Raw genomic sequence first — 15,084 nt, 5'->3', positions numbered from 1 at the left:
CCTGCACCTCGGCATAGATTTTGCAAGTGTATGGAACTCTATTGGAGGGATGCGACACCATTCTTCCACATTTGGTGTTTTGTTGATGGTGGTGGAAAACGCTGTTTCAGGCGCCGCTCCAGAATCTCTCATAAGTGTTCAATTGGGTTCAAATCAAATCAAACTTTATTAGTCACGTGCCAAATACAACATGGATTACTGTGAAATGCTTACTTACAAGCCCTTAACCAACAGTGCAGTTCTTAAGAAATATTTACCAAATAAACTAAAGTAAAAAATAATAAAAAGTAACACAATAAAATAACAATAAAGAGGCTATATACAGGGGGTACCGGTATGGAGTCAATGTGCGGGGGTACAGGTGGTCGAGATAATTTGTACATGTAGGTAGGGGTGAAGTGAGTGTGCATAGATAATAAACAGTGTAGCAGCAGTGTACAATATACTGGGGGGGGGGGTTGTCAATGTAAAAAGTCAGGTGGCCATTTGATTAATTGTTCAGCAGTCTTATGGCTTGGGGATAGAAGCTGTTAAGGAGCATTTTGGTCCTAGACTTGGCGCCCCGGTAAAGCTTGCCGTGCGGAGGCAAAGAAAACAGTCTATGACTTGGGTGACTGGTGTCTTTGACAATTTTTGGTGCTTTCCTCTGACACCGCCTATTATATAGGTCCTGGATGGCAGGAAGCTTGGCCCCAGTGATGTACTGAGCACACTACCCTCTGTAGACGAGGCGGTGATGCAACCTGTCAGGATGCTCTCGATGGTGCAGCTGTAGAACTTTTCGAGAATCCGTGGACCCATGCCAAATCTTTTCAGTCTCCTGAGGGGGAAAAGGTGTTGTCGTGCCCTCTTCACAAATGTCTTGTGTGTTTGGACTAGAAGTCAACGAATTATGATTTTTCAACGACGATACCGATTATTGGAGGACCAAAAAAAGCCGATACCGATTAATAGGCCGATTTTAAAAAAATATATATATATGTATTTTTATTTATTGGTGATCATGAAAATTACAACAATACTGAATGAACTTAATATAATACATCAATAAAATCAATTTAGCCTCAAATAAATAATGAAACATATTCAATTTTGTTTAAATAATGCAAAAACAAAGTGTTGGAGAAGAAAGTAAAAGTGCAATATGTGCCATGTAAAAAAACCTACGTTTAAGTTCCTTGCTCAGAACATAAGAAAGCTGGTGGTTCCTTTTAACATAAGTCTTCAATATTCCATGGTAAGAAGTTTTAAGTTGTAGTTCTCTATACCATTTGTATTTATTTCATATACCATTGACTATTGGATGTTCTTATAGGCACTTTAGTATTGCCAGTGTAACAGTATAGCTTCCGTCCCTTTCGCCCCTACCTGGGCTCAAACCAGGAACACATCGACAACAGCCACCCTCGAAGCATCATTACCCATTGCTCCACAAAAGCCGCGGCCCTTGCAGGGCAAGGGGAACAACTAATTCACGGTCTCAGAGTGAGTGACGTCGCCGATTGAAACGCTATTAGCGTGCACCCCGCTAACTGTCTAGCCATTTCACATCGGTTACACCAGCTTGAAGTCATAAACAGCTCAATGCTTGAAGCACAGTGAAGAGCTGCTGGGAAACGCACAAAAGTGCTGTTTGAATGAATGCTTACGAGCCTGCTGCTGCCTACCACCGCTCAGTCAGACTGCTCCATCAAATATCAAATCATAGACTTAATTATAACATAATAACACACAGAAATACGAGCCTTAGGTCATTAATATGGTAAAATCCAGAAACTATCATTTCGAAAACAAAACGTTTATTCTTTCAGTGAAATACGGAACCGTTCTGTATTTTATCTAACGGGTGGCATCCATAAGTCTAAATATTCCTGTTACATTGCACAACCTTCAATGTTATGTCATAATTACGTAAAATTCTGGCAAATTAGTTCGCAACGAACCAGGCGGCCCAAACTGTTGCATATACCCTGACTCTGCGTGCAATGAACGAAAGAGAAGTGACTCAATTTACCTAGTTTAATATTGCCTGCTAACCTGGATTTTAACTAAATATGCAGGTTTCAAAAAATATACTTCTGCGTATTGATTTTAAGAAAGGCATTGATGTTTATGGTTAGGTATATTCATGCAACGATTGTGCTTTTTTCGCAAATGCGCTTTTGTTGAATCATCCCCAGTTTGGCAAAGTTGGCTGTCTTTGTTAGGAAGATATAGTCTTCACACAGTTCGCAACGAGCCAGGCAGCCCAAACTGCTGCATATACCCTGACTCTGTTGCACAGAATGCAAGAGAAGTGATACAATTTCTCTAGTTAAAATAAATTAATGTTAGCAGGCAATATTAACTAAATATGCAGGTGTAAAAATAAATACTTGTGTATTGATTTTAAGAAAGGCGTTGATTTTTATGGTTCGGTACACATTGGTGCAACAACAGTGCTTTTTTCGCAAATGCGCTTGTTAAATCACCCGTTTGGCGAAGTAGGCTGTGATTCAATGATAAATTAACAGGCACCGCATCGATTATATGCAACGCAGGACAAGCTAGATAAACTAGTAAAATCATCAACCATGTGTAGTTAACTAGTGATTATGTTAAGATTGATTGTTTTTGATAAGATACGTTAAATGCTAGCTAGCACCTTACCTTGGCTCCTTGCTGCACTCGCATAACAGGTAGTCAGTCTGCCACGCAGTCTCCTGTTGGAGTGCAATATAATCGGCCATGATCGGTATCTGATTACCGATTTTGTTATGAAAACTTGAAATCGGCCCTAATTAATCGGCCATTCCGATTAATCGGTCAACCTCTAGTTTGGACCATGATAGTTTGTTGCTGATGTTGACACCAAGGAACTTGAAACTCTCAACCTGCTCCACTACAGCCCTGTTGATGAGCATGTGGAAGTGCTCGGGTCCTCCTTTTCCTGTAGTCCACGATCAGCTCCTTTGTCTTGTTCACATTGAGGCAGAGGTTGTTGTCCTGGCACCACATTGCCAGGTCTCTGACCTCCTCCCTATAGGCTGTCTCATCGTTGTCGTGATAAGGCCTACCACCGTTGTGTCGTCAGCTGTTACTGTAATTTAATTATGCCAATGTGCTTTCATTAATTGAAAACCCATAATCTATTTTATGAGAATTTGTAAGATTCTTGTTTGCATAAAATAGACGCAGACCAGTCTTTCAATAATAGGTAACAGAATTTATTCTCGGAGCGCGCTGCTACTTAACCACGAGCAACAGTTTATATACATATCATGACGTCATTTCATTGATTTTACAGAATCCCCTCCTCTCGACCGAGACAAAGTGAGGTGAAAAGTTCATTCTAACTTACTAACACACTCCCAGGTAACTTTTGACCCCTCAACATTATCGATCACCACTGAGCTGACAGTTCTAATTAACAGAAAACCTAGGAATGCACTCACTGTCTTATCTAAAAACCCCAGAGCTAAGTTTCTGTAGGTTCAACGCTAGGTTAACGACCTTATGTGTTTACACAGTCCCCAACCCATTAGTTTCTTCCTAGTTGGAATGGTGTTCATTAACTTTAATTACTCCTTGTCCGTGTCTCACAATCCCTTCTTATGAACTCGTATTGTTAATCAGATAAAGTAAAACAGAGTATAAGTTTTACTTAGTTACAGTTCCATTTAAAATGATTTGTTCAGTCATTTAATCATAATTTTACCAACATCAGCAAACTTAATAATGGTGTTGGAGTCGTGTTTGGCCACGCAGTCATGGGTGAACAAGGAGTACAGGAGGAGACTAAGCACACACCACTGAGGGGCCCCAGTGTTGAGGATCAGTGTGGTAGACGTGTTGTTGCCTTCCCTTACCACCTGGGGGCAGCTGTCACGAAGTCCAGGATCCAATTGCAGAGGATGGTGTTTAGTCCCAGGGTCCTGAGCTTTGTGGGCACTATGGTGTTGAATGCTGAGCTGTAGTCAATGAACAGCATTCTCATATACGTTTTCCTTTTGTCCAGGTGGGAAAGGGCAGTGTGGAATGCGATTGAGATTGCGTCATCTGTGCATCTTTTGGGGCAGTTTGTGAATTGCAGTGGGTCTAGGGTATCTGGGAGGATGCTGTTGATGTGAGCCATGACTAGCTTTTCAAAGCACTTCATGGCTACTGGCGTGAGTGCTACGGGGCGGTAATCATTTAGGTAGGTTACCTTCGCTTCCTTGGGCACAGGGACTATGGTAACATGTAGGTATTACAGACTGGATCAGGGAGAGGTTGAAAATGTCAGTGAAGACACTTGCCAGTTGGTCAGCGCATGCTTTGAATACACGGCCTGGTAATCCATCTGGCCCCGCGGCTTTGTGAATGTTGACCTGTTTAAAGGTCTTGCTCACATCAGCAACAACATCAGAGCGTTATCACACAGTCATCCAGAACAGCTGGTGCTCTCATGCATGCTTCAGTGTTGCTTGCCTCAAAGCGAGGATAAAAGGAATCTAGCTTGTCTGGTAGGCTTGCATCACTGGGCAACTCGTGTCTGGGTTTCCCTTTCAAATCAAATCAAATTTATAGTTCATATACACATGGTTAGCAGATATTAATGCAAGTGTAGCAAAATGCTTGTGCTTCTAGTTCCGACCATGCAGTAATATCTAACAAGTAATATAACCTAACAATTTCACAACAACTACCTTATACACAAGTGTAAAGGAATGAATACTAATATGTACATAAAAATATATAAATGAGTGATGGCCGAACGGTAGAGGCAAGATGCAGTAGATGGTATAGAGTACAGTATATACATATGAGATGAGTAATGTAGGATATGAAAACATAAAGCGGCATTGTTTAAAGTGGCTATTGATACATTACATCAAGATGGCAAGATGCAGTAGATGGTCCACCGTACAGTATATACATATGAGATGAGTAATGTAGGGTATGAGAACATTATATAAAGTGGCATTGTTTAAAGTGGCTAGTGATACATGTAATTACATCAAGATGCAGTAGATGGTATAGCATACAAGTATATACATATAAGATTAGTAATGTAGGGTATGTAAACATGATATAAAGTGTCTAGTGATGAGTTGATTACATCAAGTTTACCATTATTGAAGTGGCTGGAGTTGAGTCAGTATGTTGGCAGCAGCCACTCAATGTTAGTGATGGCTGTTTAACAGTTTGATGGCCTTGAGATAGAAGCTGTTTTTCAGTCTCTCTGTCCCTGCTTTGATGCACCTGTACTGACCTCGCCTTCTGGATAATAGCGGGGTGAACAGGCAGTGGCTCGGGTGGTTGTTGTCCTTGATGATCTTTTTGGCCTTCCTGTGACATCGGGTGGTGTAGGTGTCCTAGAGGGCAGGTAGTTTGCACCCGGTGATGCGTTGTGCAGACCTCTCTACCCTCTGGAGAGCCTTCTGGTTATGAGCGGAGCAGCTGCTGTACCAGGCGGTGATACAGCCCGACAGGATGCTCTCGATTGTGCATCTGTAAAAGTTTGTGTGTTTTTGGTGACAAGCCAAATATCTTCAGCCTCCTGAGGTTGAAGAGGCGCTGTTGTGCCTTCATCACCACACTGTCTGTGTGGGTGGACCAATTCAGTTTGTCCGTGATGTGTACGCCGAGGAACTTAAAACTCTCCACCCTCTCCACTACTGTCCTGTCAATGTAGATAGGGGGCTGCTCTGTAATAGTTTTCAAGCCCTGCCACATCCAACGTGTGTCAGAGCCGGTGTAGTGGAATTCAATCTTAATCCTGTATTGACGCTTTGCCTGTTTGATGGTTCTTATAATGGTCCGGATTAGTGTCCCGCTCCTTGAATGAGGCAGCTCTAGCATTTAACTCGATGTGGATGTTGACCTGTAATCCATGGCTTCAGGTTGGGATATGTACGTATGGTCATTGTGAGGACAACGTCTTCGATGCACTTATTGATGAAGCCGATAACTGATGTGGTATACTCCTCAATGCCATTGGAAGAACCCCGGAACATATTCCAGTCTGTGCTAGAAAAACAGTCCTGTAGCGTAGCGTCCACGTCATCTGACCACTTCCGGAAGTCACTGGTCCTTCCTGCTTTAGTTTTTGCTTGTAAGCAGGAATCAGGAGTATATAATGAGGGTGAGGGAGATATTTGTATGTGTTTCTGTGTGTGGAGTAAAGGTGGTCTATAGTTTTTTTCCCTTTGGTTGCACATGCTGGTAGAAATGAGGTTTGTCTGCATTAAAGTCCCCGGCCACTAGGAGCGCTGCTTCTTGATGATCATTTTCTTGATTGCTTATGGCCTTACACAGCTGGTTGAGTGCGGTCTTAGTTCCAGCATCGGTTTGTGGTGGTAAATAGACGGCTACGAATTATATAGATGAGAACTCTCTTGGTAGATAGTGTGGTCTACAGCTCACCATAAGGTAATCTACCTCAGGCGAGCAATACCTCGAGACTTCTTTAATATTTGACATCGCACACCAGATGTTATTGACAAATGGACACACACCCCCGCCCCTTGTCTTACTAGACGTAGCTTCTCTGTCCTGCCGCTGCTTGGAAAATCCCGCCAGCTCTATATTATCCGTGTCGTCATTCAGCCAGCCACGACTCGGTGAAACATATGATATTAACGTTACAGTTTTTAATGTCCCGTTGGTAGGGTAATCTTGATCGTAGATCATCCTTTTTATTTTTCAATGATTGCATGTTGGCCAATAGAACGGATGACAGGGGGGGTATACTCACTTGCCTACGAATTCTCAGCAAATTTATGGCCCGTTCTCGAGAAAGCAGTATATCCTTCTCATCGGACTCGTTAAAGAATAAATCTTCCAGTTCGAGGTGAGTAATCGCTGTCCAGAAGTTATTTTCGGTCATAAGAGACTGTAGCAGCAACATTATGTACAAAATAAGATAAACAAATAAGTTCAAAACAATGCGAAAAAGCAAACATAAAAGCACGGTTGGTTAGGAGCACGTAAACACGTCTGCCATCCCCTCTGGTGCCATCCCCTCCGGTGCCATTCTGTTGAGATATGGTGACTGAGATGGCATATGGCTTAAATCGTTTTCATGCTCATCAAATCATTCAGTCACCATTCGTGCCCTGTGGATGGGGGCATTGTCATCTGATGGGGGCATAGCCATGGTAGCCAAAATAATAACTTGCCCAGCATTTTTATACATGACCCTAAGCATGATGGGATGTTACTTGCTTAAATAACTCAGGAACCACACCTGCGTGGAAGGACCTGCATTCAATATACTTTGTATCCCTTATATACTCAAGTGTTTCCATTATTTTGGCAGTAACCTGTATATGGCTTGTCTGGAGTCTAGGAATACTGCTGTTGTTTTGACTAAGGTAAGGGATGGTTGCTGTCTGTTGTCAGGGTTCAAAGGCAGGTGGGTGCAGTTAATAACAGACAGGGTGGCTACTGTTGTCTCCAGGCAGTGTTGTGTGTCATTGACATTGGCAGACTGCTGGGCCCATTGTTGCCTGTGCTGTAAAGCTCACTCACTGTTCCGTGGCGGGCTGACTGATATACAGCATTGTGATGGGGCAGGTAAGAGGGAGTCAGGTTAGGTTACAAGGAGCTCTATGGTGCTTTTCACCATATTCAAACAGCCAACATAGTCCCTCTGAGTGGTGACTTCATCCTTTTATCCTCTGCAGTCTATTGTCATTTTTCTCTAGTCATCCTTGATACGTTTGATTCGTTCTAGGCAGTGTGCATACACAATAAAGGGCTTAGTCAGGGGTTTACAGTTCAGTGTGTATATATAAACAATAAAGGGCTTAGTCTGGTGTACGGTACAGTATGTATCTACTGGTGTTTGTTTCTCACAGAAACAATACCTGATCTGTTGAAGGGTAACCCAGCTAGCTCTTGTATCCTCATCAGTGTACAATTCTGTAATTAGGGCTGCAATTGGGTCAGCATCTACATGGAACTTCCGACTCCACTCATCATTATTTCAGGTTTGTGGTCAGAGCCAAAGTAACAATACTGTTGAGCTGTTCTGCCTGACAGGCTGCTACACCACATTGCGCTTGTGACCTGTGACATGAGTCCATGAGACATGGACAGACACAGGTAATGTCACGCCCTGACCTTAGAGAGACGTTTTATTTCTCTATTTGGTTAGGTCAGGGTGTGATGTGGGGTGGGCGTTCTATGTTGTGGCCCGGGTATGGTTCTCAATCAAGGACAGCTGTCTATCGTTGTCTCTGATTGGGAATCATACTTAGGCAGCCTGTTTTGCCACCTTAGTGGTGGGTAGTTGACTTTGTTAGTTGCCTGTATAGCCCTAGTAAGCTTCACGTTAGTTTTTGTTGGCGACATTCATAATAAAATAAATGTACGCTCACCACGATGCACCTTGGTCCGGTCATTTCCCTGACGTAGTGTGTGACAGGTAAATGCCAAAATAAAGGAAACACCAACATTAAGTGTCTGGAACTCTATTGGAGGGATGCAACACCATTCAGATCTTAGCAATTCCATCATTTGGTGTTTTTGTTGATGGTGGTGGTGGAAAATGCTGTCTCAGGCGCCGTACAAGAATGTCCCATATGTGTTTAGTTGGGTTGAGATCTGTCACCAGACGGCCATGGCATATGGTTTACATTGTTTTCATGCTCATCAAACCATTCAGTGACCATTGTCATCCTATGTGGGCATAGTCATGTTAGCCAAAATAATGGCCAAAATAAGGCCCTGCCCCGAATTTTTATACATGACCCTAAGCATGATGGGATGTTAATTGCTTAATGGTAATTGCTTAATTAACTGAGGAACCACACCTGTGTGGAAGCCTCTGCTTTCAATACACTTTGTAAACCCCTCATTTACTCAAGTGTTTCTATTATTTTTTGCAGTTACCTGTGTCTATAATCGGCATAATTATCTGGTGATGGCTAGGTGATGATGACATGACACACACGCTCGCTCTCCCTCTCTCACACATACACACAATATTTTAAATGGTTGCATGTTGCATTTATATTTTTGTTCAGTGTAATTTGTAGTAAAAAAAATCTAAAAACAACATGTTTCCACTTTGTCATTATGGGGTATTGTGTAGAGGTCGACCGATTTTTCAACGCCGATACCAATTATTGGAGGACCAAAAAAATCCGATACCAATTAATTGGCCGATTTCTAAATTTTTTTTATTTGTATTTATTTATTTATTTATTTTTACATTTTTTATTTGTTTATTTGTAATAATGACAATTACAACAATACTGAATGAACACCTATTTTAACTTAATATAATACATCAATAAAAATCCATTTAGGCTCAAATAAATAATGAAACATGTTCAATTTGGTTTAAATAATGCAAAAACTAAGTGTTGGAGAAGAAAGTAAAAGTGCAATATGTGCCATGTAAAAAAAGCTAACGTTTAAGTTCATAGCTCAGAACATGAGAACATATGAAAGCTGGTGGTTCCTTTTAACATGAGACTTCAATATTCCAGGGTAAGAGGTTTTAGGTTGTCGTTAATATAGTGTTCATATGATTATTTCTCTCTATACCATTTGTATTCCATATACCTTTGACTATTGGTTGTTCTTATAGGCACTTTAGTATAGCCAGAGGAACACATCGACAACAGCCACCCTCGAAGCAGCGTTACCCATGCAGAGCAACTGGAACAACTACTCCCAAGTCTCATAGCGAGTGACGTTTGAAACGCTATTAGTGGGCACCCCGCTAACTAGCTAGCCATTTCACATCGGTTACACCAGCCTAATCTCGGGAGTTGATAGGCTTGAAGTCATAAACAGCGCAATGCTTGAAGCACAGCGAAAAGCTGCTGGCAAAACGCACTAAAGTGCTGTTTGAATGAATACTTACGAGCCTGCTGCTGCCTACCACCACTCAGTCAGACTGCTCTATCAAATATCAAATCATAGACTTAATTATAACATAATAACACACAGAAATATGAGCCTTTGGTCATTAATATGGTCGAATCCGGAAATTATAATTTCGAAAACAAAATTTGTTTATTATTATCGCATATTCCCTGACTCTGCGTGCAATGAACGCAAGAGAAGTGACACAATTTAATCTGGTTAATATTGCCTGCTAACCTGGATTTCTCTTAGCTAAATATACAGGTTTAAAAATACATACTTCTGTGTATTGATTTTAAGAAAGGCATTGATGTTTATGTTTAGGTACACGTTGGAGCAATGACAGTCCTTTTTCCGCGAATACGCACCGCAGCGATTATATGCAACGCAGGACACGCTAGATAAACTAGTAATATCATCAACCATGTGTAGTTAACTAGTGATTATGATTGATTGATTGTTTTTTATAAGATAAGTTTAATGCTAGCTAGCAACTTACCTTGGCTTCTTACTGCATTCGCGTAACAGGTAGGCTCCTCGTGGAGTGCAATGAGAGGCAGGTGGTTAGAGAGTTGGACTAGTTAACTGTAAGGTTGCAAGATTGAATCCCCGAGCTGACAAGGTAAAAATCTGTCGTTCTGCCCCTGAACAAGGCAGTTAACCCACTGTTTCTAGGCCGTCATTGAAAATAAGAATGTGTTCTTAACTGACTTGCCTAGTTAAATAAAGGTGTTAAAAAATAAATACATTTATAATAAAACAATTGGCCAAATCAGTGTCCAAAAATACCGATTTCCGATTGTTATGAAAACTTGAAATCGGCCCTAATTAATCGGCCATTCTGATTAATCGGTCGACCGCTAGTATTGTGTGTAGATAGGTGAGGAATACATTTATTTAATCCATTTTTTATTCAGACTAACACAAAATGTTGAGTAAGTCCAGGGGTATGAATACTTTAAGGCACTGTATGTCATTACTCTCCTATGTTTGACGGACTTAAATATTGCGTCCACCATCCAACAGGGTCACATTTTAAATACAGTACAACTTATATAGCATACATAAATGTTTCATATGCACGACATAAATGCTTCACAAATCCTCTATATTTGTATGTCATGCTCTATAAACGGTGCATAAACATACACAATGAGGTATGTGACATTTGGCAATTCACCCTACATTGTGCCTGGTTATGACATCCTTTATAGAGTATGACATACACTTAGATTATATATGAAGACTTTATGTACGACATACGTTATTCTTTCATTTAAAATGGGACCTCAAAAGGTTAAATGACTGTCCCACAGGGGCCTCTATGCAAAATACATCCACATTAGTTTCATCAGCCTGGTTATGACATCCTTTTATACATCATTTATAGAGTATGACATATAATTTAAGTGTATCTGAAGACTATGTGGTGCTTATGACGACTTTATGTATGCTATATGAAGCCTTCATAAGTTGTTCTGTTAAGCACTGCTTATGAATATTCATAGTTCACAAAGACTTTCACTGGAAACAGTTAACCTTTTGGGAGGAGAATGGCATTTCTAGCTGACCTTTGTGTACAGTAACCACACCCTGCTATGCTTGACAGTCCCCCATGCTCCAGCTATCATAGTTGCTGCTGCTTAACTCCATCCTGTGGAGCTGCTTCCTCTGCTAGTTCTGCCAGGGCCCTGTGACGCTCTGTTTCTGTCACCGTCATGGGATGCAGGGGGAAGAACCCAGCCAGTCCTACAGGAAGACATGAGAGGGTTGACAGTGTCTTAGACCACATAGATTCCCAGGTAGCATTGAGACTTAATTGAAAGTATTGATTACATTTAAAAGTATACTACACTGAACAAAGTGATGGTGTTGGTCCCATGTATCATGAGTTAAAATCAAAGTTCCCAGAAATGTTGCATATGCACAAAAAGCTTCTTTCTCTTAAATGTTGCTTAACAGCATCATCATCATCATTACACAGGTGTCCCTTGTGCTGGGGACAAGAAAAGGTCACTCTAAAATGTGCAGTTTTGTCACACAACACAATACCACAGATGTCTCAAGTTGAGGGAGCGTGCATTTGGCATTCTGACTGCAGGAATGTCCACCAGAGCTGTTGCCAGAGAATTTAATGTTAATTTCTCCGCCATAAGCTGCCTCCAACGTCATTTTAGAGAATTTGGCAGTACATCTAACCAGCCTCATAACCCCAGAGCATGTGTATGGCGTCATGTGGGTGAGTGGTTTGTTGTGAACAGAGTGCCCCATGGTGGCAGTGGGGATATGGTATGGGCAGGCATAAGCAATGGACAACAAACAAAATTGCATTTTATCAATGGCAATTTGAATGCACAGAGATAACGTGACGAGATCCTGAGGCCAAATATCGTGCCATTCATCCGCCGCCATTACCTCATGTTTCCCAGTCATGTGAAATCCATGGATTTGGGCCTAACAAATGTATTTCAATTGACTGATTTCCTTACATAAACTGTAATTCAGTAAAATTGTAAAAATGGTTGCGTTTATATTTTTGTTCAGTATAGTTAGTTTATGAACCTGTGATTTAGTGTCTTTTCCATGAAGTAGGCCTTACACTGGTCATTTCAATAAACTTGTAAAGTGTGTGTTGTCATGGTGAGGGTAGAGGGAACACACCTAGAAGTTTGGCCACAGGCTTCGTTGGATGTGCACCACAGCCCATCCAGTACTTGATCCTGTCATAGTTGATGCTGACAAGTTTCTCATTGTAGATGTTTGGCAGGGGGTCATAAGAGCCTAGCTGTTCTATGTATTTACTGTCTCGTGCTCGCTTGTTGTAAGCTGCCACAATGCGGTAGAAAGGTCTGTTAGACTGTTTGTGGCCAGCCATTGCCAATCTGATGACAATGTGTCCTCCATGGTACGTCTTCAGTAGGAAGGATGCTGTAAGGATGATACAACAAAATCAGCATTGTATTGTTTCGTTAAATGGTGAAATTCATATGCAATTAAATTGGCTGAAAAAAAGAACACCCTTTGAAGTAGGAAGTTTTTTATGTCAAAGAGTAAGCAATTAGGGATTCACACTGTTTTTACCGCTTACACACCACAACCACTCCAATAACACTATGCTATCTGCAAAATACTTGAATCTGGATCACCACCCACGGTAACGGTTATCTAACATGGTGGAACTCTCTTTTAACAATATCTGCAATAAATGGGAACACCACACACCCAACAGTATTTCATGTCTGGACAATAACTCATTAGCAAGTGGCCATCCCATAATACAAATAACACTCAATGTCTTGCTATTGTGTTGCCATCTGTTGTCTATCTGTTGTGTAGTCCATGAAATAAACATTACTCATCAGAAACATCATTGGTATAACTACTAGCTTGCTATACACCATACTCATGGCTCGTCAACAGTAAAGGTACAGACATTTCCGGGTAGCTAATAAGCGTACCCCAACGTGCTAGTTAGCCCATGTTTACAGCGTTAGTTAAATAGCAACCTGATCATACTTACGTAGATGGACCATGTTTAGGTATACCCTGCAAAAGAGGTCAAAATAATACGTAAGAGATCGAACACGTTTTCAACATTACAGAAAAGAGCACTTCTATTGTTTAATGTGACATTTGTAATGGAGCAGCCATTTACACACACACACACACACACACACACACACACGTGTGGTCAGCATAGCACTCAAAGGAATTAAAGTGGCTATTGGCTTACATGTCCTAGAATAGCTTGGTATCCCTCAGTGCTGACTCTTAATTTACATATGCACTGTGTTGGAAAGTACAGACTGGATGCCAGAACAACACAAAGCAGTCTGTAAAAAGAAACAAAGTATTTTCAGTGTGGGTGTCACAGGTCTCAAGTGTTTAATTAAAAAAGTTCTAGATTGCCTCAATGTGCATTTCCCCCAGTCTGACAATAAGGATATAATATCATACTAAGATGTTACTTCTCACAGGTTGTCTGAATTTCTTAAGGGTGGTGGGAATTTGTGGGAATTAGGGCTACTAAATTGGCCTCTTTTTCAACTGTATTTTTCATCCATTTCAGGTTTGCTTGGTTGATATGATGACATTGATTGTTAAAGGCCCAGTGCAGCCAAAATTCAGTTTGGCCTGTTTTCAAATTAAATTAAATGTTGGTCACGTGCTTAATTCAATAGGTGTCAACTTTAACGTGAAATGCTTACTTATGAACCCTTTCCCAACAATACAAAGTAAAAAAATAAACATTTACAAAATAAAAAAGGAAATAAGTCACAATAACGAAGCTATATACAAGAAGTACCAGTACCAAGTCAAGGTAGTTGAGGTTATTGAGGTAACATGTCATCTAGCTCTCACAATCTCACATCTGAATTAGACATTCATCCATGTTTCCCAAACGTGAAATTTCAAAGTTGTTGCAAATGTCAATTTTTGGGGGGATAGGCTTAAAACACAAATCTAAAAAACAACTTTCTATTGCTGGATTCAAACTTGCAACCTTTGGAATCAGATGCCTACTCCCATCTGCCATCCTCATCCACAACACCCTAGCAAAACCACTCACTGTTGCCCCTAGTGGCCAGTTTCTACATCATCTCCCGACATCCTCAGACTTGGATGGAAGTTGAATACTGACTTGTATCACTGGTGACCTGGTTGAACATGTACATGTAGGTAGGGGTAAAAGTGAGTCGGCCAGCAGCATATGTGAAGAGTGAAAGTGTGTGTGCGTGTGTTGGAGTGTCAGTGTAGTATGTGTGAGTGTGTGGGTAGAGTCCAGTGAGTGTGCTTAGAGCCAGTGCAAGAGATTCAGTGAAAAAAAAGGATATTCATGCAAATAGTCCAGGTAGCCACTTGATTAACTGTACAGCAGTCGTATGGCTTAGGGGTAGAAGCTGTTCGGGAGCTTTTTGGTTCCAGACTTGGCGCTCCGGTATGGCTTGCTGTCCAGTATCAGAGAGAACAGTATGACTTGGATGGCTGGAGTCTTTGACAATTTTTAGGGCCTTCTAATGACACCGCCTGGTATAGAGGTCCTGGATTGCAGGGAGCAAGGCCCCAGTGATGTACTGGGCCGTACTCACTATCCTCTGTAGCGCCTTGTGGTCGGATGCCAAGCAGTTGCCATACCAAGCAGTGATGCTGCTTGTCAAGATGCTGTCAATGGTTCAACTGTAAAACGTTAAATATTTTCAGCCTCCTGAGTGGGAAGAGGCATTGTCATGCCCTCTTCAC

The 15,084-nt window shown here is 41.3% G+C and overlaps 2 protein-coding genes across 6 annotated transcripts in view; one reads left to right on the top strand and one right to left on the bottom strand.

Moving 5' to 3' along the window:
- Positions 1–15,084, top strand: part of LOC110528020 (voltage-gated potassium channel subunit beta-2) — a 146,523-nt gene that overhangs the window by 48,087 nt on the left and 83,352 nt on the right. The window lies entirely within an intron of this gene.
- LOC110528022 (28S ribosomal protein S16, mitochondrial) lies at positions 10,736–13,496 on the bottom strand. Its single transcript, XM_021609800.2, has 3 exons — positions 13,364–13,496; positions 12,505–12,771; positions 10,736–11,592 (listed from the first exon to the last, which is right to left on the bottom strand). The coding sequence occupies exons 1-3, from the start codon at positions 13,374–13,376 to the stop codon at positions 11,471–11,473; spliced, it is 402 nt and encodes a 133-aa protein (XP_021465475.2). The 5' UTR covers positions 13,377–13,496; the 3' UTR covers positions 10,736–11,470.

Source organism: Oncorhynchus mykiss, chromosome 7, assembly GCF_013265735.2.
Source record: "Oncorhynchus mykiss isolate Arlee chromosome 7, USDA_OmykA_1.1, whole genome shotgun sequence".
Classification (NCBI taxonomy): Eukaryota; Metazoa; Chordata; class Actinopteri; order Salmoniformes; family Salmonidae; genus Oncorhynchus; species Oncorhynchus mykiss.
Note: the sequence above shows the minus strand (reverse complement) of the source record. Positions and strands in the feature narration are given on the sequence as shown.

What these genes read in the sequence shown, in the direction of transcription:
- LOC110528022 (XM_021609800.2), bottom strand. An exon ending in GCCTGTGGCCAAACTTCTAG is followed by an intron (nt 11,593 to 12,504) that starts GTGTGTTCCCTC and finishes GTCTTCCTGTAG; the next exon opens with GACTGGCTGGGTTCTTCCCC.